Below are 21979 nucleotides of genomic sequence, written 5' to 3' on the forward strand. Positions count from 1 at the left end.
AGTGAATGGTTGTTGTTTATCAACACCCGGTGATTCAGAATTTGGTGAATGAGTTACATTTTCTTGCTCACTGGAATTGCTATTACCGCCATTCATATCATCATCAATAGAATTTGTATTTTCAGCTGGTTGTTCTTCAACACATACTATGGCCAATTCCAGGGGATCTCTAGAAGAACTAGCAGGTCTGGAAAAAATTCTTAAGTGATCCTTTTTGGGATTTTACCTCTTCATCTTTTCCCTTCTTTCTCTTCCTTTTGGCACTACCAGATAAATGCTTTCTAGAGGACATCTCACTAAACAAGAACAAGCAGCATATAAAAAGATTAAAACAGGGAACAAATGCACCTGAATGTGGATGTAGGTGGCCAAATCAGCAGACCCGCGGGTTGCAGTCAGCACGAACGAGAACAGAACACCCCTCCTTCTCCAGTTCAGCAGTTCTCCCAAGCACTCAAACTTAGATACGCTCAAGTCTGAAGAGCAGAAGATAAGAAGAAAGATGTGGAGTCGTAAGAGGGGGAGGGCACCTCTATTTAACTGAAAGGAGGAACGGGGTTATGGAGGGGAAGAAAAGAAGAACACACACCGTCTTCTCTCCAATGTCCAGCTGATGGGGAACGAGCAGAACGTTGAAGAACGAAGGGGAGTCGATTGGGGAGTGGATTGGCGCCTTTAATCTCCATTAATGGCCGGCGGCGATCTTGGAATCGGATACGGCACGGGAACGGCGGCGGCGCGGCGCTGTTTTGGGAGTCTCGATTTGGGGAAGAGGAAACGAGGAGCATGGAAAAGATCGACCGACGCTGAACGGGGCCCTCTTTACTCTCGCTGAACGGGAAAGATCGACCGACTACTAGAGGCAATAATACCTGGGCTGGGGCCCCTGCCTTCCGGAGGCCCAGGGAGGGCGCCCCGTTTGCCCGGCCTATGGGCCGGCCCTGGCGGCAGGGACAGGACGCGGCACCGGGAGAGCACGGCGGCCTCCTCGGCGACCACGCGGCCCCAGCGCCGGCACGTGCTCGCGCACCGGACGACGTCGGCATAGCCCGAGCACCGCGCGAAGACGGCCGAGAGGGCGTCGTCCGGGAGAAGCGTCCCGTTGTCGTGGTCGCTGAGATCGTCGCCGCCTCCAGCGTCTCCCTGGCGGCGCCGCGAGAGCCAGCCTATCCTGTACGGCGCCAGCCGGTGGACGCCGCCACGCGCTCGGCGGCGCTGCGGCGGCATGGAGACCGCGAGCGCTGGAGCGGATGGAGTGATGGATCCATCTGCCGATCCGGGTCTGCCCCCCAACGCGGACCACGACCTGCAGTCGGTTTCCGAGCGCGAGTAGGTGCCAAATGCGCGTGAGTTACCGCCATATATATATATTCCTTATTCAGAATCCAAGTGTGTGCCTGTCTCGCATTGAGGACAAGTGTCTTTTACTAACACATCAACGGTGTTTATATCCAAACTAAGCAGTCTGCCCTGGATGTACCCACAAGAAGGGAAACATCCAGGGCAGTTTACCAAGAAACACAAACCGGAGAGCACTATCAGAACTGAGCAATGCGAGCCGCCACCGGAGAGCACTATCCAGAAACATGTCGTCCCATACACCACTCAGCTTCTCCATGCTAAAGAAACCCAAGCTACCAAGCACCACCACCTGCGGAACCTCAAATTCGAGCACCCCAGGGGGCGCCTCCTAGAAGGTGACGACACACATGGCACCACCCCACTCAATCCGAGATGGCCAAAACTGAAAGGGACCTCGGGAGTGAGGTTGGGGTGGAGGGGTGGGACCTCGGCGGCGCCTCCAAGAGGAAAGTGGTGACCATGGCCGTCGCCACAGCCAGGGCGGACGGACCAACCAGGGTTTCCCCCCTATCCCAGGCCACCTCCATCAGCACCCATTAGCACCATGGTCGACAGCCAAAACTGCAAGCTACTGAGGATGGCAGGAGAGATGAAGCAGAAGGGAGGACCTTGTACCTCTAGATCTGGCGCATGAGGAACTCCACACTTTTTCGCGACCAACTCCTACCTGTGACTCACCACCCACGCGGTCGAGCCTCTGACCAGTGGCGGAGACAGGGGGGGACCAGCAGGGGCCCTGGCCCCCCCTAACATCTGGATTTTGCTGCTAATCTGCTATGAACAGTGACATAATTAGTAATCTTTTGTTGCTGAAAATCTATTTTGCTATAGTTTGGCCCTCCCTAACTTGTTTTAGCAGCACTTGGCCCCCCTAATACATATTTCCTGGCTCCGCCACTGCCTCTGACCAGCAACCTCCAGCGAGCGCTGACTGCCGAAAGACACCACCACCCCGGGATCTACATTCCTCCGCGAAGGGCCGGAGCTACGAGCTCCTCGCCGCCACCGGCACCGGCACCCACACGGGCTTGCCCGACGACTGACTCAGGTGGCGACAAGGAAGAAGAGGAAGGAAGAGGAGGGAAGGCCTAGTCGCCTGCGAGTCGCCAGATGGAGCGACACGAGGGCCTTGGTTCCGATAACTAACAAACTCGAGAGTGGACCACATTACACTGAAGTGACCTGATATGCATTGTTCAAAGATTGTATATATGTGCATTTGTACAAAAGAAATGAAGAAGTGTAGGTAAGGAAAAATAACAGTAAGAACATAGATTGTATATATTTGTATTTGTACAAAAGAAATGGAGAAGTGCAAGGAAAAAATAACAGTAAGAACATAGATTGTATATATTTGTATTTTTTGCGGGTAGTATATATTTGTATTTGTACAAAATAAATGGAGAAGTGTAGGTAAGGAAAAAATAACAGTAAGAACATAGATTGTTTATATTTGTATTTGTACAAAAGAAATGGAGAAGTGTAGGAAAAAAATAAAAAATGTGTGTATTTGTACAAAAGAAATGGAGAAGTGCAAGGAAAAAATAACAGTAAAAACATAGATTGTATATATTTGTATTTTTTTGCGGGTAGTATATATTTGTATTTGTACAAAATAAATGGAGAAGTGTATGTAAGAAAAAATGTGTATTTGTACAAAAGAAATGGAGAAGTGTAAGGAAAAAGAACATAGATTGTACTCCCTCTGACTATATACAAGAAGTTAAGGAAAAAATAACAGCAAGAATAGGAGTATATAATTGTATTTGTACAAGAGAAATGGAGAAGTGTAGACAAGGGGAAAATAACAGTATAATAACATAAAAATATTCACGCTCGGTGGGACTCGAACCCACAATCCTTTGATTAGAAGTCAAATGCCTTGTCCATTAGGCCACGAGCGCCTTGTTTGAATTGGACTAATATACAACTCCTTTGTACGGATAGTTGATCACGCATTAAAGATTTTGAAGATAGCTGTTCATCTAATTTTTTTTTCTTTTATATACGATTCTTCAAAATTATACTCTCTCCGTTCAGAAATACTTGTCATCAAAATGGATAAAAAAAGATGTATCTAGATGTATTGTAGCTCTAGATACATCCCCTTTTATCCATTTTGAATACATTTTCTTTTATCCATTTTAATGACAAGTATTTTCAGACGGAGGGAGTATAACTTTATTTTGTGTTTCTTCGGGTGCCCCAAATTTCTAAGGACGGGTCTGTTAGGGAGTACATGCTGAGCAACTAAAAAAAAGGAACATGATGAGAAAGAGCTAACGCACCCTAGATCACTAGTCAGAGCGTACTTCTTGCAAAGGCAAATGCGACTCTCTCCTTATTTTTTCAGTGACAAGTGACTCACTGAATGTGTGGCATTTGTCACAATCTGAGAGTTTTATGCTTTTTATTGTTCATTCATTTTTCCGAAAATGTTTATCCCTTGAACGGTGTGTTCAAATCACAAACCGTTTTCACCATTTCGTTTCTCGCGTCGAGTTGAAACTAGATCCCATGAACATAGGTCTGAACGAACTTTTTTATCTCGCAATTCACTCCGGAAATTGAACTTAAAATGTGAAGCTTTTTTTGCAATTCACTCCAAGCATACACAAAAACTAATAAACTACATAGTAGTTGAAACAAGTCAAGTGAAAATAGTCTGGATATGGGAACACAGCTCGCTCATAGCCTGACAATAAGTCTCGTCTTATTTCAAAGCCCCAGCTGGAAATAACTAATAGGCAATATTATCACGCTTCGGAAGCACACAGAAACACAAGACGAGATCCACGAAATCACATGCATTGTAACCTTGCACTAAAAAGAGTGCACTGTAACCCCGTTCGCCTCGCCTTTTCCCTGCTGATGAAAATTAAGAAGATTTTTTCAAGTGCAATATTTATGAAGATGCATACGTGCCTCCCCCCCCCCCCCCCCCCCCCCCGCCGCACACACACCTAGATACGTGTTGGTTTGCATTAGAAGAAAATGTGCAAAGCACAACGTCACAAGCGGAGCTGAGACAAAAAAAAGACAAAAGTATAGTTTTCGTCCCTCAATTTATGGCGGAGTCTAAATTTGGTATCCCAACTCTAAAACCGAACAACTTGCACCCTTAACTACTGAAATCGGACAAGATTCATCCTGGTCACGAATTTTTACCAGTTTTGGTGCTGTCCCACCCCAGTTTTGACCGTCCTGACTCAAATTGACATACCTTTTCCAAGTCCACTTAATGTTTTCAAATTCTACTACTTTTCTCAAATACGTGATTTCAAAAAAAATCATGTACTTTTTTCAAATCCATGTAAATTTTCCAAGTTCACGTACTTTTCTCAAATCCACGTAAATTTTCCAAGTTCACGTACTTTTTTAAAGTTCATATAGTTTTTTTTCAAATTCATGTAATTTTTTAAAATAGCCGTAATTTTTCATATTCACGTACATTTCAAACTTGGAAAAAATACTTTGATTTGATAAAATTACACAAACTTGGAAAAAATACACGGATTTAAAAAGTATGAAATTTAAAGAACATAGATTTGAAAAAAAGTATGGAAATTTTAATATAGTTCACGGATTTTAAAAATATTTTTAATTTTGAAAAAAATAGCGACCTTGAAAACACTACGTGAATTTGAAAAGTGTATGTGAATTTCAAAAAGTTCATAGATATGGAAAAATCACATGAATTTGAGTCAGCTCCTGTCAAAACTGGGGTGAGTCAGCACAAAAGCCGGTCAAAACCGAGACCAGGGACGAACCTTGTCCGGTTTCGGTAGTTGGGGGTGTAAGTAGTCCGATTTCAAAATTAAGGGACAAATTTAGACTTTACCAAAAGTTGAGGGATGAAAAGTTTACTTTTCTCAAAGTAAAAACAAGGCTTTTGTACGGAAGCAGGAAAACAAAGGAGCCAAAATAAACCGCCAGCCTAAGCAAGAGAAAGTGAGAAGAAAGAAAGGCAGGAATACATAAAAGAAATGATAACAGACGGAAACGGAATGTATTACCTCAGTTCCAAAAAACTTGTCTTGGCTTTTTCTAGATACAAATGAGTGTAACACTAAAACGTATCTAGATATATCTCGGAGTACTTTAGTTAATAACCACTGCTGAAATAGGCCATCAAAATGGTCCAACCGGGAGCTTGAGCCCCTGATTCGTTCCTCTAGAGCAACCTCTAGAGAAGAACAGCGCCACATTATCATCATACATCCCTCCAGCAATCAGTGATTAGTTATCTGACGACAATCACCCGACAAGGAACAGCTAATTTCACCCTGGACAAGGAATTGACAGATACTGCTGCTTATCGGAGAACGTCCGTAGTCCAGAAAACTCGGTAGCCGTGCCATGTTCAGCTGCAAGCTAGCTTATCCTCTGTTCACGGTACCAACCAGGAGCACTATTAGCATCCAGCCGAGAGAGTTTTCCTTTTAATCCACACCAGTGCTTGTGGATAAGCTTTCACAATGAACCCTCCAGATTCCGCAGCCCCATCATCTTTCACCTTGGCTGATAATCCCGTCCCCTCCCACCCACGTACACATCCACCAGATGTAATAATGCGGCCATCAGAGGAGGAAATCAGTTGCCTTTCATCATCGCTGATATCATGATGTAATAATGCGGCCATCAGAGGAGGAAATCAGTTGCCTTTCATCATCGCTGATATCATGAGTCATGACACACACCACACTGAAATCTTTGAACCATCGGGACAGAAACGCTGCCTCCCACCCCCCAACATGCTGTCTCAACTATCGTTTGTTCCACCCCAAAACATGGGCGTTCTTGTAGATGTGCGATCCGTCTCATGTGTCATGCATGACACGGAAAGCGTCCACGTTAGCCTCCTCTTGCTGTTGCTCTCTCCTCTCCCCTTTCTCCCTCATCAACGCTGTGCTGGGCCATTCCGAGCTGCTTCCAGCTAGAGCGCAGAGTCCTTCCCCTCCAAATCCTCCCTATTTATCACCACCATTCCTCTCCGATCTCCTCCAAGCTTGCTTCCTGCTTCCTCCCTCCTGTGCTCCGTCGAGCTCCCACGGGCCATCAGCTCCAGCGACGGCAGGGTCGAGCTCGACCCACGACCGCAACGCGCATTCGCTTCATCACCACATAGGTAAAAATATCTTACTGGTTTGAGTTCATTTGTAACTGGGAACATTCCTTAAAAGGACCACGTACATCTCTTACTATACATATACTACATCATTGGTTCAGATCTGCATATGCAGCGCCATAGTTGTGCGATCTGCCATGTGTTAGCCCAGGCATTTCTCACTTGCCGCTCATGTACTGAATTTGCCAGTCTTTCTTTTAGCCAAGAATACTATACTACTGTAGCTTCTGCAGAAATTGAGACTTGAGAGGGGGCGTGGCCATTGCCCGGATCTAACTCCCGTATATATGGTTTATTAGTTCAAGAAAGAGGTGAAGGTCAGCTATGAAGGGGAGCAGGCTGATTACTCTTCTGTTTCTCGGGTATCTCGCAGCAGTTGGACAGTGTAAGCATACATAGACTGCATTCTTACTGTTCTGTTTATTGTCTGAAGAAAACAATTGCCACATTGTGCACTAAGGAACAATGCATCTATTGTCTTTTTGATAGGCTACCAATATCATGATTCACCGTTACATGAAGGCAAAATCAACGTGAAAATGTGCATCCCAAGGAACTGCGACGATCCCAGTAGAGAGATCGGTTCCAAAGGGTGCTACTACTGCGTCTCACGCCCGGGCAAAGCGCCGTGTTGGCGCAACCTTAAGGAATGCCAAGGAAATTGCCCAACATGCACTCCGAATTGCCCACCTGGCTCGGCGATTGAATTACAAGCATGCACATGAGTGCTTGAATAATTGTGTTCATGTTCGTTACTGTAAGTTAGCTCGGCAAAATAAATGTGTTGATGGACATGTATCTTTGCCTCTAGTTTGTGCGTCCAATCTGGTAAGATCGGTTTCAGCTAAATGTATGTCAGGGTTCATGATTAATAAAGTGAAACGAAGAATGGTTCCTCTTGGCCGTTCTTCATGTATGTCAGGGTTCTGATATGTACATGCTGTCGTGGGCATGACCGCCGAGGTACACTTCGCAGGCTTCCAGGATGCACGGCAAGCGGCAAGTGAAGTGCTCCTCGACGAACTTGTCAAAATGCTGGATGGAGATAGGATCATAGGAGGGGAGAGACCCATCAATGTTATTCAGTACGCATATTGTTTCTTAGTGTTGAAAGGTAGGAGTACAGCTGAAGTTAGTACAAAAGTGTACAAAGTTATGGTTTGTTAGGCATATTCATCTGAGATACACTCGAAAAAAATCTGGCACAGGTTCTACTCAGAACACATAGCATTCTAACTTCTACTAGATACTAGCATTTAGTTCTATAATTCTGTTAGTGCTACCAAAATTCAGTTAAGCCATATCAGTGTTATCAGTGCAAGTGTATGGGATATTCAGGTCATGCGTTAAGCACACAATTTAAAGAGTTGATGACTTGCCTTTGGTGGTTTGTGCAAAATGTACATCATGGACTTGCAAGACAGCAAGAAAGCATTGTATGTGATGGAGTTCTTCTCTGGACCCAGGTTCAATGATTGGATCAACAAATGGGGCCTTATGAAAACAAAACCGGCTAACAAATTTTTACCTGTAGTAATAATCAGGACAACACTATCTTTGCTACCATTGATAGGGTTTTTTCTTCCACTAATTGGGATGCCCATTTCCCTCTTACCACCCTATGTTCTTTACCTAGAGTAGACAGTGACCACTCTCCCCTTCTTTTGGATACCGGAGAAAACAACACTCCTACTTCTAGATTGTTTAGATTTGAAAAATTATGGTTTAGTCACCCTGAGTTTATTACTCTGGTGCATAAAATCTGGAATACCCCCTCTCCTTTTGATTCTGCTATTGACAAATGGCAATTTAAAACTAAGTTGTCCATACAAAAGGTGAGAGGGTGGAGTATAAATATGGAGGCAGCTATGAAGAGGGAGAAAAGAGAACTAATCCAAGAATTTGATTCTGGATGTTTTCTCTGAGCAAAACAGATCTTCTCCTCAGGGCCGGCCCATAGGCCGGGCAAACGGGGCGCCCGCCCTGGGCCTCCGGAAGGCAGGGCCCCAGCCCAGGTATTATTGCCTCTAGTAGTCGGTCGATCTTTCCCGTTCAGCGAGAGTAAAGAGGGCCCGTTCAGCGTCGGTCGATCTTTCCCGTGGTCCTCGTTTCCTCTTCCCCAAATCGAGACTCCCAAAACAGCGCCGCGCCGCCGCCGTTCCCGTGTCGTATCCGATTCCAAGATTGCCGCCGGCCATTAATGGAGATTAAAGGCGCCAATCCACTCCCCAATCGACTCCCCTTCGTTCTTCAACGTTCTGCTCGTTCCCCATCAGCTGGACGTTGGAGAGGAGACGGTGCGTGTTCTTCTTTTCTTCCCCTCCATAACCCCGTTCCTCCTTTCAGTTAAATAGAGGTGCCCTCCCCCTCTGACGACTCCACATCTTTCTTCTTATCCTCTGCTCTTCAGACTTGAGCGGATCTAAGTTTGAGTGCTTGGGAGAACTGCTGAACTGGAGAAGGAGGGGTGTTCTGTTCTCGTTCGTGCTGACTGCAACCAGCGGATCTGCTGATTTGGCCACCTACATCCACATTCAGGTGCATTTGTTCCCTATTTTAATCTTTTTATATGCTGCTTGTTCTTGTTTAGTGAGATGTCCTCTAGAAAGCATTTATCTGGTAGTGTCAAAAGGAAGAGAAAGAAGGAAAAAGATGAAGAGGTAAAATCCCTAAAAGGATCACTTAAGAATTTTTTCAGACCTGCTAGTTCTTCTAGAGATCCCCTGGAATTGGCCATAGTATGTGTTGAAGAACAACCAGCTGAAAATACAAATTCTATTGATGATGATATGAATGGCGGTAATAGCAATTCCAGTGAGCAAGAAAATGTAACTCATTCACCAAATTCTGAATCACCGGGTGTTGATAAACAACAACCATTCACTCTTGATATTTTTGATCCACGAAATTGGGATAATCTGGATGATAAGGCTAGAGATATTTTAGTTGAGAAGGGTCCCGTAAGAAATGATGATATTGTGTTCCCTCCGGATAGTAACTCTAGACATTTTTCAAAATCTAATTATTCGAGAAAGTTGAGCAATGGAGAGGTACATGACAGGAAATGGTTGGTTTACTCTGAACATGCTAACAAAGTGTACTGCTTTTGTTGCAAGCTTTTCAAATCCCATAGCAACAAGAGTGCGTTAGCAGGTAATGGATTGAGTGATTGGAAGCATCTTAGCGAGAGGCTTAAAGAACATGAAAATGGTGTAGAGCATATTAAAACCATGAACACTTGGAATGAGTTAAAAGTTAGACCAGCCAAAAATAAAACCATTGATAAGGATTTGCAGCAGCAAATCAATAAGGAGAAAGAACGTTTGAGACAAGTGTTAGTGAGATTAGTAGCCATTGTTAAATATCTTGGTAAACGTAGCTTGGCTTTTCGTGGATCTAGTGAGAAACTTTACCAACACAATAATGGTAATTTTTTGGCATGTGTAGAGATGATTGCTGAATTTGATCCAATAATGCAAGAACATCTTAGACGAATTCAAAATGATGAAATTTATCATCACTATCTCAGCCACAAAATTCAGAATGAGTTGATTTCTCTATTGGCCTCTAGTGTTACTAGTTCTATCTTACAAATTATTAAAGAGGCTAAATATTTCTCCATAATTCTTGATTGTACTCCGGATGTTAGCCATCAAGAACAAATGACCCTAATTATTCGATGTGTTAACATGTCAAATAAGAAAATAAAAATAGAAGAATTTTTTATGGAATTTTTGACAGTGGATGACACTTCTGGTTTGGGTCTTTTTAATGTACTTCTTGACGCAATAGATTCTTATGGCTTAAATATTGATAATGTAAGGGGCCAAGGCTAAGATAATGGTTCCAACATGAAAGGAAATAAACAAGGGGCACAAAGTCGTTTACTTGAAAAAAATCCAAGAGCTCTATATATGCCATGTGCGTGTCATAGCCTCAATCTTACTTTGTGTGATATGGCAAATTCTTGCAGTAAAGCTATATCCTTCTTTGGAATTATGCAACGAATTTATATTTTATTTTCAAGTTCCACTAAAAGATGGAAAGTTTTACTTGATCATATTCCTAGTTTAACTGTGAAAGGTTTGTCTAATACTCGGTGGGAGAGTCGAATCAAAAGTGTGAAAGCTATTAGATATCAAGCTCCACAATTAAGGCTAGCTTTGTCTGAGTTATCTAAAATTTGTGATGATGCCAAGTCAAAGAGCGACGCAAATAATTTATTTGATGCACTTGGTAGTTTTGAGTTTTTACTTGGCATGGTTATTTGGCATGATATATTATTTGCTATAAACATGGTGAGTAAGAAGTTGCAGTCCGCATCTATGTGTGTCGACTCTACCTTGCAGCAAATTGAAGGCGTAATGCAGTTTTTTGATAAGTACAGAGATGAAGGATTTGCATCTTGTTTGACTATCGCCAAAGGTCTTGCAGTTGATATGGGCATAGAACCATCATTTTCAATAAAACGTAATGCTACTAGGAAGAAACAATTTGATGAACCTAATAACGATGAAGAAGTTCTAAAAGCTGAGAAGGCGTTCGAAGTTAATTACTTCTTAGTTCTGGTTGATATTGCAAATGTCTCTCTGAAAACTAGATTCAAAGAACTCAAAGTGTTCAAAAGTATATTTGGTTTCTTACTTAGCTCAAAAGACATGAAGTTATTGAATAATGTTGAACTACGCAAATGTTGTGCTAAGTTCGTAGAAACATTTTCACGAAATGGTTCATGCGATGTTGAGTTAGATGATCTTTTTTCCGAATTAAGACTGCTGCAAATGACCTTACCAGAATCAGGTTTGCCATTGCATGCTATGGAGATTTTTGAGTTTGTTAGAGATATTGACTGTTTTCCAAATGTTTTAATTGCTTATCGAATTTTGTTCACTGTACCAATGACCGTAGCATCAGCAGAGCGTAGCTTTTCAAAGTTGAAATTGTTAAAGAACTATTTGAGGTCAACAATGTCACAAGAAAGATTAAATGGTCTTGCTACTTTATGTATTGAGAAAGATAAGTTGGATGAAATAAATGTTGATGCAATAATCGATGACTTTGCTTCTAGAAGTGTTAGACGAATTTCCAAGTTCTAGTATAGACGTGAATTTCTCAGTTTGCTTTACTATGCCTTGAGCAGGAATGTTTGGAAGAAATGAGTCCGGGTGAAGATTTTTGGAGTGAAGAACATGGCCAATTGGGGAGAGGATCTAGAAACAAATGTAAGATCGTGCCTAACTTTTTATCTCATGGTAACACAAAATATCTAAGTAGCAACCTGTTTTGACAACACTTTTTGTTTTGCAGGGCAAAATGAAGTCTCCATTAAAATTTAGAAATGCAAGCTTTTGTCGAACTACATCATTTCATTACTATCATGGTGTAGTTCACTTATCAATAAATAATTTGTATTGTCAGTTTTGGAGTACAAATTAAGATCATCAGACTATGCTATGTACTGGATATTATTTTGCTTTTGAAATATAAATATTTTGAGCTTTGGAGTAAACACAAGGGCCCCTTATTGCTGTCTTGCCCCTGGGCCCCGTATATCTATGGGCCGGCCCTGCTTCTCCCGAGGATATCCTTAGAATGAAAGAGAACAAAGAGGAGCTGAGTGATATCTGAAAAAAAGAAGAAACTTCCATGTGGCAGAGGTCTAGAGATTAAAAAAATTCTAGAAGGTGATATGCATACGGCTTATTTTCATGCCGTGGCAAATCAAAGTTGGAGAAAGGAAAATCACCTTTCGGTTTTGAACAACCTAGATGGCCCTGTCAATTCCACTAAAGATATGTTGGATGTTTCCACTAATTTTTATAAAAACTTATTTGGATACGAACCTAAGACGAATATTCATTGAAGTGACCATTTTTGGTCTGAGGATGAAATGGTATTCCAAGAAGAAAACGTTAGTTCAGAAAAACCCTTTTTGGAGGAGGAAATCAAAGAGGCCATTATGGGCTCGTATGCTAATGGAGTCCCTGGCCCTGATGGCCTATCTTTCTTGTTTTACCAAACTTTCTGGGATTTAATCAAAAAGGATTTCATGGCCTTGGTTCGGGATTTTGAGGAGGGATCTCTAGATATCCAGAGGCTCAACTATGCTATTAGCAAGGAACCCGATGCTAAGGATATGAAGAAATTTAGGCCTATATGCCTTAGTAATTGCTCTATAAAAATCTTTAGCAAAACTATGGCTAATAGAGAGTGTCTCCTACGGAACAAAGACTACTTTCTCCGTGTCAGTCTGCGTTTGTCTGAGGGAGATTCATTCCATAAAGTATGGTCACAGCCCGAGGCCATCCATGAACTACATAACTCCAGCCCGAGGCCATCCTCAAATTATATTATGGGAAATCTTACGATGGGGTTAACTAGGATTTCTTGGTGGAGATGCTAACCTCTAGAGGGTTTGGCAATAAGTGGATTAGGTGGGTCTTGTCCATCATTCAAAATAGCTCCTTTAGTGTCTGTATTAATGGCAGCAATGGACCTTATTGTGTTGGTGAGAAAGGTTTGAAACAAGGGGACCCATTCTCCCCCATGTTGTTCAACCTTGTGGCTGATGTGTTCTCCATGATGTTAGCGAAAGCTGTCAGAACTAATGTTATTTCTAGGATTATTCCTTATATAGTACCTGATAGCTTAGTTAGTCTTCAAATCAGCGGTGCTTTTCTTTGATCCTAATCCTGAATGCGCCAGAAACTTAAAGTGGTTGCTTCGTTGTTTTGACCAGACATCTAGTATGAAGTTTAATTATGATAAGTGTGATTTTTTGAGTGTTAATCTTGATGATGCTTCCTCCAACTTGCTTTCACAATTTTTCTGTGTTAAAATTGGGGCTTTTCCCCTGAGATATTTGGGAGTTCCTTTGCACTATTTGAAGCTGAGTAGTTCTGTCACTACCGATGGTCGCCATCGAGCACCCTCGCATGACGCCATGTCCGCGGTCTTCGACACTGATCTTCCCGACGGACTCGCGATGACCACCACCATCAACCACCGTACCCACGTGCAAAGGGACCTCTTCGGCCGCGGGCACCACGCGGATCAAGCCCACCATCATCTACCCGGAGCAGAGATCCGACCTGTCCTAGGCCCAAAACTGATCCGCCCGAGCACGAGCTCCTAGTCCTGGCCATCTCTGCCGCATGAGCATCCCGCACCATCGGCGGAAGAAGAGAGGCACCACCAGCACCCGCACCCTGCTGCCAACCGCCGCAACCCTGCCATCTGCCCACGCTGTCAGCACGCCCGTCTGCCGCCGCACCTCCGACACGGTGCCGTCCCGCGCTGCGCGCACTATCGAGAGGGAGAAACGCCTCGCGCCGCCTACACCGATCGGGCTTTGCCCGACGGCGGCGAAGGGAAGGAGAGGCGCCGAGGAGGGGAAGGGAAGGAGAGGCGCCGAGGAGGGGAAGGGAAGCGGTGGAAGCTAGGGTTCACACCCTGCGCACACTATCGGGCAGAGACGAGTTTTCGATCAACTCGGATACATGCCCCAGCTATTCTAGCCGGGCAAAAAAAAAGTCGACACTTAAGTTGGTGCTAACGAAATGAGCAGTACATTGTGAATGTTTCCGTTCCCTGTAGCATCTAGTATGAACGTGGCGTTTTAATTCCTTTTAATTTCTTTTTTTTGAACATATTCTTTTTCTTTTCTGGCAGTAGTAGCATTTTCCTAACCCGAACGCATTTTTTCCAGCAGTAAAAAAGAACACATTTGGAAATTTACCCTAGTTGGAAGTTACCCTGTCCGTCCCCAACTCGGGACGGAGACGGAAGCGCCGCCGCCGCCCTCGACCTGCCCACCCCGCTCCGGATCCAGCCCCAACGGCTACCCACTAACTCCACTTTCCTTCTATACCCGCCGCACGCCACCTCGCCGAAGCCGCGCCCGGCAAGGACAAGCCCCCGGCTGCCGCGACCGCCTCTGCCCCGACTATAAAGGCGCGCCCTTTGGCCGGCCAGCTCCTTCTCTCTTCGCCGAGGCCACTCCTCCTCTCTTCGTCCGGGCCATGCCTCTCGCTCTCGCCTCGATTCGTCCTCGACTGGTGCCTCGCCTCCTCTCGCGTCCGGTTTCATCTTGCTCATCCCCGCTCGATTCGTCCGCTCGGATTAGAAGAATCAGATTTGGTTTTGCTCGTCTGCGGGGTTCTGATTTATTTGGTTCTGCTCGTTCGTCCTCGCCGTCGTTCGTTCAGAAATCGCGTCTGGTTCTTTCGATTCTGCTCGTCCTCGCCGTCGTTCGTTCAGAAATCGTGCCTGGTTCATTCGATTCTGCTCTGCTTGTCCTCGCTCTAGTCCGTTTAGATCAGAATCGCGTTTGTTTTGATTTTGCTTGTCCTCGCCGTCGTCAGTTTAGATAGAATCGCGTGTGATTTGATTCTGTGCGTTCTCGCCATAGTCCGTTTGCAATCGCGTTTGCTTTGATTCTGCTCGGTCCCCTGTGTTGCTGCTGGGTTCGTTACGCTGATGCCCTCGCGTGTTCTTCGTGCCGTCTCGTCGTGGGTATCCGTGCCGTGGAGGAAGCGAGCGGTCGGTCGGTTTGGGTCGTCTGGTTTGCGAACTAGCAAGTCTGTTTGAGAAACTTCTGCGTGCGCTTCTGTCATCTGAGAGGCGCTCACGTTCCTGCGTTTCTTGTTCGCGTCGGGCCGATGTTCGCGTCTGCTTTTGAAATTGGATTGCCGTTTATCCGTGGTCGTTCAGATCGTTCCTCTGTTCTGTCACCTGCGTTGTTCGTCCGTTATTTTCATATCTGAAACGCATGCGCCCTTTGATACTACTGTACTTGATGGATGTTCAGATCTCAAACGCTGCCTTGTTCGGATGGGTTGTTCTGATTGAAATTGGATTGTTGGCCCTCTGTCGATTCTTGTTCTACTTGCTGTATGTTCAGGGTGTTACTGCTTATGTTCTTTTCAATTGCTTAATTCTTGTCATGCTGTGCTTATGTTCCCATATATGATTGTGTGTATTCAGGGGTGCTTAGGCAGAAAGATTTACTAGAGTGCAAACCATGTAATTCCTCATGTTGCTGCTACTTCACAGTCACAGTGCTTGAATTTCTTTATAGCTTTGTCTGAATCACCCTCACCGCTCTAGAGAAATCACTTTACTCATTCAAGTTCTGGAATGTCTTTATAGCTTTCTCTGTTTGTGCCCCTATCTATGTTTGTTTCTTGTGTGCAAGTGCTCCATTCTCTGTGTGTGTGACTGTGTGGCTTGATGGTGAATATGTCTGGCTTGACTGTGTGTGTGTGTGTGTGCGCGCGTGGCTTGACTGTGTGTGTGTGTGACTCTGTGTGGCTTGACTGTGTGTGTGTGACTCTGTGTGGCTTGACTCTGTGTGTGACTTGACTGTGTGTGTGACTCTGTGTGGCTTGACTGATGTGACTCTGTGAATATTGCGTTTGCTTGATGGTGTGGCTTGTATGCTTTGTTGAATGATTGGTTGTATAACTTGTGTTTTACATTGTTGTGGCATGATTGATTGCTCTTTGTTGAATGTGAACTCGTATCCATGTATGCTAACTTGGTATTGGTAGTTCCTAATCATAGGCAACACACCTATTACTACTAGCTTGTTTAGTGTAGACTAACTATTCTTTTTTCTGATTTTTTGTGTGATTATGTCTTCACATTGCACTGCTCGATCCATATCGACATGCCCACGCTGCCTGATGAGGATAAAGATGTAAGGAACTCCTCCCAAGAATCTCTCTTGCTCCTTGTATTAACTTGGCGACTAGACTTTACATGTTAAAAAAATATATTTTTTCGTGAAACTGAAGCTCCTTGCTGTAACCCATTATATGACTTTATGAGCATGCACCACTTTCAGGTTATGAAAAAATGGGGTGCTCCAAACAAGATTGACTTCTTCTCTCTCTTATACAAGGCATGCAGAAGATGTGCAGCAAGTAAGTAACTCATTATGTCAATATTTAGAGTGTACTACTTCACATGTTTGTTTGCATTTCATACTTCAAATGTTCCCAACGTTGATAGTTTTTTTTTCCTGCAATAGGCACAGGAGTTCCTCTCTAAGTTAGGTGATCTTAGTCAAACTCTGTTTTTTCCAAAATTGAGAATGTGGAGGTAATTTCAAGATATTCTTTCAACATTCCTGCGAAACTTTGATTTGTTTACCACCTATTGACTCCTTATTCCTTGCAGGGCTTGAACCATTTTGATGAGATCCTGGAAGAAGCAGATGGTATAATTCTGTCACCTTGGAATTGATCTTCCACCTGAAAAGGTTGGTTATCTCAACCTTCGCAATGCATTATCTCTTAACGTGTCATCCTAGTAGTGAAAAAATTAGAGAGAATCACCCCAATGCATTGTTTCTTAAGGGTCGTATCTAAATGATATTGCATTGTGGAGAAATTTAAAGAAAACGAGCTAAGAGCCATATCTATATGAACATACAGCTCCACTCTCATTCTTTCTTAATTATTACAGTGCCACATCAGCATTTTGACTATGATAACGTGCTAAGAGCCAAGCATTGTGAGTGCCCTTGGCAGTTGTGAAGGCATTTTGCTTGATTAACATGTAATTTTCTCATTTGCATGAAGCTTAGTGATGATTTCATGTGCTTTAGTTAGATTTGCTCTTTTTTAAAACAAAAATCAAGGGTCTCTATTGAGTACTACTTTGTTCGTTCTTTAGGTGTTCTTATTTCAGAAGTCTGCTCTGCACAAGTGCAATATGGCTGGAAAGCCTGCTGTTGTTACTCGTGTTGTGGACAGTATGACGGACAACCTAAGGCTACTCGTGCGGAGGCAACTGATGTGGCAAACGCGGTGCTGGACGGTTAGTTTTTGCCTCTTGCAGATATCTTATACTTTGGTGATCCTGTATAGCTGCTCAGTACTGCACCCAAACAAACTATTAATGAACTTGAGCTGATTTTATTTTCCAGAAATATGAACATAACACATGGGTACACTCAATTCTGAACTCAACCACTAGCACTGTAATATGAATAATGAGTAAGATGAGGTTAACGACAGTGAGTACTCCATGTGCTCTGTCTCATACTTCCCATTGTTGCTATCATGGTTTAAAATTTGCGGAGTATGCACAAGTGCCAGTCTTGACCAGCAATATGTTGTTAGTCCTGAGTATAGCAATGTATGCAGGATATGCTTTCCGCTAAAGCACCAGCAGCAACCAAGAAGATTGAAAAATCCAATGAAAGTTCTGATTCTGAAAGCTCTGACTCTGAGGTATTCATTTACCTACCGATTTTGAAGTGGAAGCTTCATCATTTAATAGCATTTTTAATTATCTTTTTGACTAATTTCACCATGTTTCACTTCATTGGTTTTCAGAAGCCAGCCACTGAAGTAAAGAATTCTGCGGTTGCTACTGCACAAAAGAAAAACCAGGGATTGGAAGGCTCTGACAGTGATTCTGATGATTCATCAGAAGGTAATAATCATATTTCTAGCAATGCATGTCAATGTGAGATAGTTGAGTACAAAAGCATAAAACATATTTCTTTTACTTACCATTCCCCTGATTTTGTCGTTTAATTATGTGGAGTACTCATATTTCTTAGTCCTAACCGGAAAACTGTTTGCAGGATATGGCCACTAAAAAACGAGTGGCCAAGAAAGTGGTAGAATCCATTGGAAGTTCTGATTCTGACTCTGAGTAGGTATTAGTCTACTAGTTATATGAAAACTAAGGCTTCATCATTCTGTCTTTATAATGTGATACTAACATTTTCAATATATTTCCAGGATACCACTGCTAAACCAGTTCAATCTTCCAAGGTTGTTGCTGTAAGAATAAAGAATCTAGTGATAGCTCAGATTCTGACTCAGATTCAGATTCTGAAGAAGTTCTCTGTTGTACTTGTTTACTCTTGGTAACTTCTCTTGTGTGATATTTGTATTTCTTAAACATTGTTTTGCTTCTAGCAAATGCCATCTTTCTAATGCGGTTACTTTCTATGTCCAGGATACCGTTGTTAAAACAGTTTCTATAAAGAAAGAAGAATCTAGTGCTAGCTCAGATAATGACTCGGATTCAGATTCTGATGAAGTAAGTGTTCTGTTACTTGCTTACTCTTGGTCACTTTTTTTGTTGTGCAATGCTTAAAATTCCTTCCAATGTTTTGCAGCCAGCAAAATCTACTATTCCTGCTAAGAGGCCTCTGACAACAGAGAAAAAAGAGCGAACATGTACGCATTATTTTTAAAATTTTATTTTCTTGAAAGCATTGTCTTCTTTGATATTTGTTATACATTAGTTGATCTTGTTGTAATTCAATATTTGCAGTCCAAGGATGATTCTGATGAGAGTGATGAAGAGCCTGCACTAAAGAAGCCTAAGGTACTTAATTTTTGGTGTTTGCTTTTTCATCTGAAGATTTTGGTATATATTGCATTTCTTATTCTATCCCAGGATTCATCTTCTGGTGGTGCCAAGCCAGTCTCTAAGGTCCCCAAGAAACAAAGCAGTGGTGATGACGACAGTTCTGAAGGGAGCTCCAGCTGTGATGATGAAAACGATTAATGAATGTCAATGGCAAAGTCCAAGCAGAATGAAGTATGCTTTGAGTATATTTATGTTGTTGTAATTTTTCCTCTTATGTTTGATGGTACTCAGCCTCTAACTAGCTTCCTATTTTCAGGAACGAAGATCTGAATCACCCTCACCCCGCTAGAGAAATCGGTTTACTCATTCAAGTTCTGGAAATTCTTTATAGCTTTCTGAGTTTACTTCGGTCTTGCATGTGTTAGCTTTCTGTTTAATTTGTGCCCCTTTCTCTGTCTGTTTCTTGTGTGCAAGCGCTCCATTCTGTGTGTGTGACTGTGTGGCTTGACTCTATGTGTGTGGCTTTTTTGTGTGTGTTGCTTGACTCTCTATGTGTGGCTTGATGGTGAATATGTGTGTGGCTTGACTGTGTGTGTGCTTGACTCTGTGTGTCTGTGTGACTGTAAATATTGCATTTGCTTGATGGTGTGGTTTGTATGCTTTGTTGAATGATTGATTGTGTATAACTTGTGTTTGTATGCTTGACTCTATGTGTGTGGCTTCTTTGTGTGTGTTGCTTGACTCTCTGTGTGTGGCTTGATGGTGAATATGTGTGTGGCTTGACTGTGTGTGTGCTTGACTCTGTGTGTCTGTGTGACTGTGTGAATATTGCATTTGCTTGATGGTGTGGTTTGTATGCTTTGTTGAATGATTGATTGTGTATAACTTGTGTTTTATATTGTTGTGGCCTAACACTGCCTTTGCCGGTCCCAAGCCCGGGTGTGAAAATGTGGAGGGAGCTGCAGTTACCTTCTTTGTATTGTTTGCATTATGAGTGTCGATAGAAATTACACAGTTTAGGTTACTGTCGTAATCGAATAGTGAATCTTCGCATAATTTGGTAGCATGTGATTCAAGCTTTGAAATGCATCCTTCCTTGCTATAAACTTACTGATTCCTTTCTGAAGTTGTCCGGGGTTAGTGTTTTTCTTATACGATACCAAAGGGAAGCGAGTAGCTAAGAGTCTAGGCCTATAAGGGTTCGATTTTTCTCCCTTTTTGATTTTCTTTTACGGTGCCTTCTCAGCATGACGCGTGTGGTGTTACTTCTGTGCGTGATTTTTTAGGTGGAGAGGTCTGCACACACGTTTTGGATGTTTTGGAGTCCACTGCTTTGACTGTCTCCTGACACTCTGACTGTTTCCATCTTAGGAGTTTTGATTGTCTCCTTGTTTGCCACATATCATTTTTGTATGTCGGATTATTTGGGCCGATTTTTCTGGGCTCTTCTCATGGTACGGGTGTGTTCCTTTCTTTTTGCTTCTGCTGCCTATAAACAAGCTATTCTGGAGGCCTTATTTCTCGGTATCTAGATTCTTTGCTTTGGGTTCGTGGTATGGGTTCTTGCAGTTCGGTGTGCTGATCGGCTGCCTTCTTCTTCTTCGGTTCATGCTTCTGATCGATCTGTTCCAAGTCGCTCTGAATATGTTCCTGGTACGTTTTGCTTAATTGTTTTTTTCTGTTGTGTGTGATTTTGCTGCTATATGCGCTGTGTTCATATTATTGTATCATTTTCTGTGGTTAGTTTTGGATCCTAATGAAGTGCGCCGGTGTCAGCATGAGATTCAACGTGGGAAGCGGCCTATTTATTTATACAACCACGGTCCATTGGCTGGAGTCGAGGAAATTCTCAAGCATAAAACGGCATCTTCTTACTCAGCATGCTTTTAAAGAAGTTGGTATTGAATTTATGGATTTGTATAGCTACCTGATCCCGGTATATGAAATTGAGCCTCTTGAGAAAATTACTGATGTACAAAATTGACTGACAGGATGAAGTCGAAGTGGCACGGATGGCAGCAATCAACAAGGAAATTAAGTGTGTGTTGACAGAAGTTCTTCTGAAGGTTTGTCATTGCACGGATGGCAGAAGCACTTCTGTTCTAAATTCAGCAAGACTGCCATTTCTTACTTTTGTACTTTTGTCATTTCCAGGTTAATGATGATCTTTTTAATGAGATCGCGGCCAAAGTTATGAACGAAGATGATTCATCAGCTGAACGTGAGTGAATTATACTAAAACTTAATGTAAATAGGCAAATTACGTTGCTGATTATCACCTCTGTGTTGCAGCAAATGAGACCACTGGTGTCTCTAGCTCAAAGGAGCTTGGTCTGGGAGAATCATAAGTCAAGACCACAGCTGTACCTGGTCGTTCTGATGATACTGGGCTAATTCTCCTAAAGGTGCTCTTCTTGGTCTTGCTAATTATGATTCAGATGATGCGGGTTTAATTCCAAATTTATCATCTGAAATTAAAGTTGGTGCAGCTCATCCTAAAGAAAATAAGTTCTTGAAAAACACAAAGCGGACATGGTTTCCCAGAATTTATTTTCTAAAGAAGGGAGAGCCTATTATTAACTTTCTGAGTTTACTTCGGTCTTGCATGTATTAGCTTTCTGTTTTTGCCCCTATCTATGTTTGTTTCTTTCCATTTCTTGTGTGCACGCGCTCAATTGTGTTTGTGTGTGTGATGTGCCCCTATCTATGTCTGTTTCTGTCTGTTTCTTGCGTGCAAGTGCTACATTGTGTGTGTGTGAGACTGTGTGTGTGATGTGCCCATATCTATGCCCGTTTCTTGTGTGCAAGCGCTTGATTGAGTGTGTGCTTGTGTGACTCTGCGTGTATTGCTTTGATGGTGTGGCCTGTATGCTTTAGTGAATGATTGGTGTGTTTTGTATTGTTGTGGTTTAACACTGCCTTTGCCGGTCCCAAGCCCGGATGCGAAAATGTGGAGGGACCTGCAGTTACCTTGTTTGTATTGCTTGCCTTAGAAGTGTTGATTGAAATTACTGTCCTAATAGAATAGTGAATCTTCACATAATGTCGTAGCATGTGATTCAAGCTCTGAAATGCATCCTTCCTTGCTATGAAAAATCTAGCAAGTGTAATTGTCTAGAATTTGTCCGTCTCCTAAATTAATCTCGCTGG

General features: G+C 42.9%; 1 protein-coding gene, 2 long non-coding RNA genes and 1 other non-coding gene across 6 annotated transcripts; 3 read left to right on the plus strand and 1 right to left on the minus strand.

Annotated features, from left to right (window-relative positions):
* Positions 1-3193: 3193 nt before the first annotated feature.
* Positions 3194-3266, minus strand: TRNAR-UCU (transfer RNA arginine (anticodon UCU)). The gene has a single exon. It is a non-coding gene; the product is annotated as a tRNA-Arg (tRNA).
* A 2969-nt stretch (positions 3267-6235) lies between these two features.
* LOC123181138 (uncharacterized) lies at positions 6236-7411 on the plus strand. Its single transcript, XR_006491507.1, has 3 exons — positions 6236-6490; positions 6790-6875; positions 6980-7411. It is a non-coding gene; the product is annotated as an uncharacterized lncRNA (long non-coding RNA).
* Positions 7412-14262: 6851 nt separating this feature from the next.
* Positions 14263-19731, plus strand: LOC123067575 (uncharacterized). 2 transcript variants are annotated; one of them, XR_006431540.1, is made up of 15 exons: positions 14263-16190; positions 16338-16416; positions 16524-16594; positions 16673-16754; positions 17171-17314; positions 17424-17513; positions 17644-17730; positions 17836-17935; positions 18090-18164; positions 18250-18377; positions 18470-18553; positions 18633-18693; positions 18791-18844; positions 18917-19060; positions 19146-19731. It is a non-coding gene; the product is annotated as an uncharacterized lncRNA (long non-coding RNA). The 2 variants fall into 2 exon arrangements; XR_006431539.1 differs by having other exon boundaries at positions 17424-17730.
* A 28-nt stretch (positions 19732-19759) lies between these two features.
* LOC123067558 (uncharacterized) lies at positions 19760-21733 on the plus strand. Of its 2 annotated transcripts, none has more exons than XM_044490311.1 (5): positions 19760-20482; positions 20574-20727; positions 20821-20895; positions 20984-21019; positions 21122-21733. In XM_044490311.1, the coding sequence occupies exons 2-5, from the start codon at positions 20710-20712 to the stop codon at positions 21221-21223; spliced, it is 231 nt and encodes a 76-aa protein (XP_044346246.1). In that variant the 5' UTR covers positions 19760-20482; positions 20574-20709; the 3' UTR covers positions 21224-21733. The 2 variants fall into 2 exon arrangements, with proteins under 2 accessions (XP_044346246.1, XP_044346242.1); XM_044490307.1 differs by having other exon boundaries at positions 20574-20723.
* Positions 21734-21979: the final 246 nt, after the last annotated feature.

This window comes from Triticum aestivum, chromosome 1A (genome assembly GCF_018294505.1).
Source record: "Triticum aestivum cultivar Chinese Spring chromosome 1A, IWGSC CS RefSeq v2.1, whole genome shotgun sequence".
In the NCBI taxonomy this organism is placed as follows: Eukaryota; Viridiplantae; Streptophyta; class Magnoliopsida; order Poales; family Poaceae; genus Triticum; species Triticum aestivum.

Excerpts from the sequence above, each read along its gene's own strand:
- LOC123067558 (XM_044490307.1), top strand. The coding sequence starts at position 20,438 with ATGCTTCTGATCGATCTGTTCCAAGTCGCTCTGAATATGTTCCTG. Across the intron at positions 20,483-20,573 it reads TCGCTCTGAATATGTTCCTG|TTTTGGATCCTAATGAAGTG; the intron begins GTACGTTTTGCT and ends TTCTGTGGTTAG. Across the intron at positions 20,896-20,983 it reads TGACAGAAGTTCTTCTGAAG|GTTAATGATGATCTTTTTAA; the intron begins GTTTGTCATTGC and ends TGTCATTTCCAG.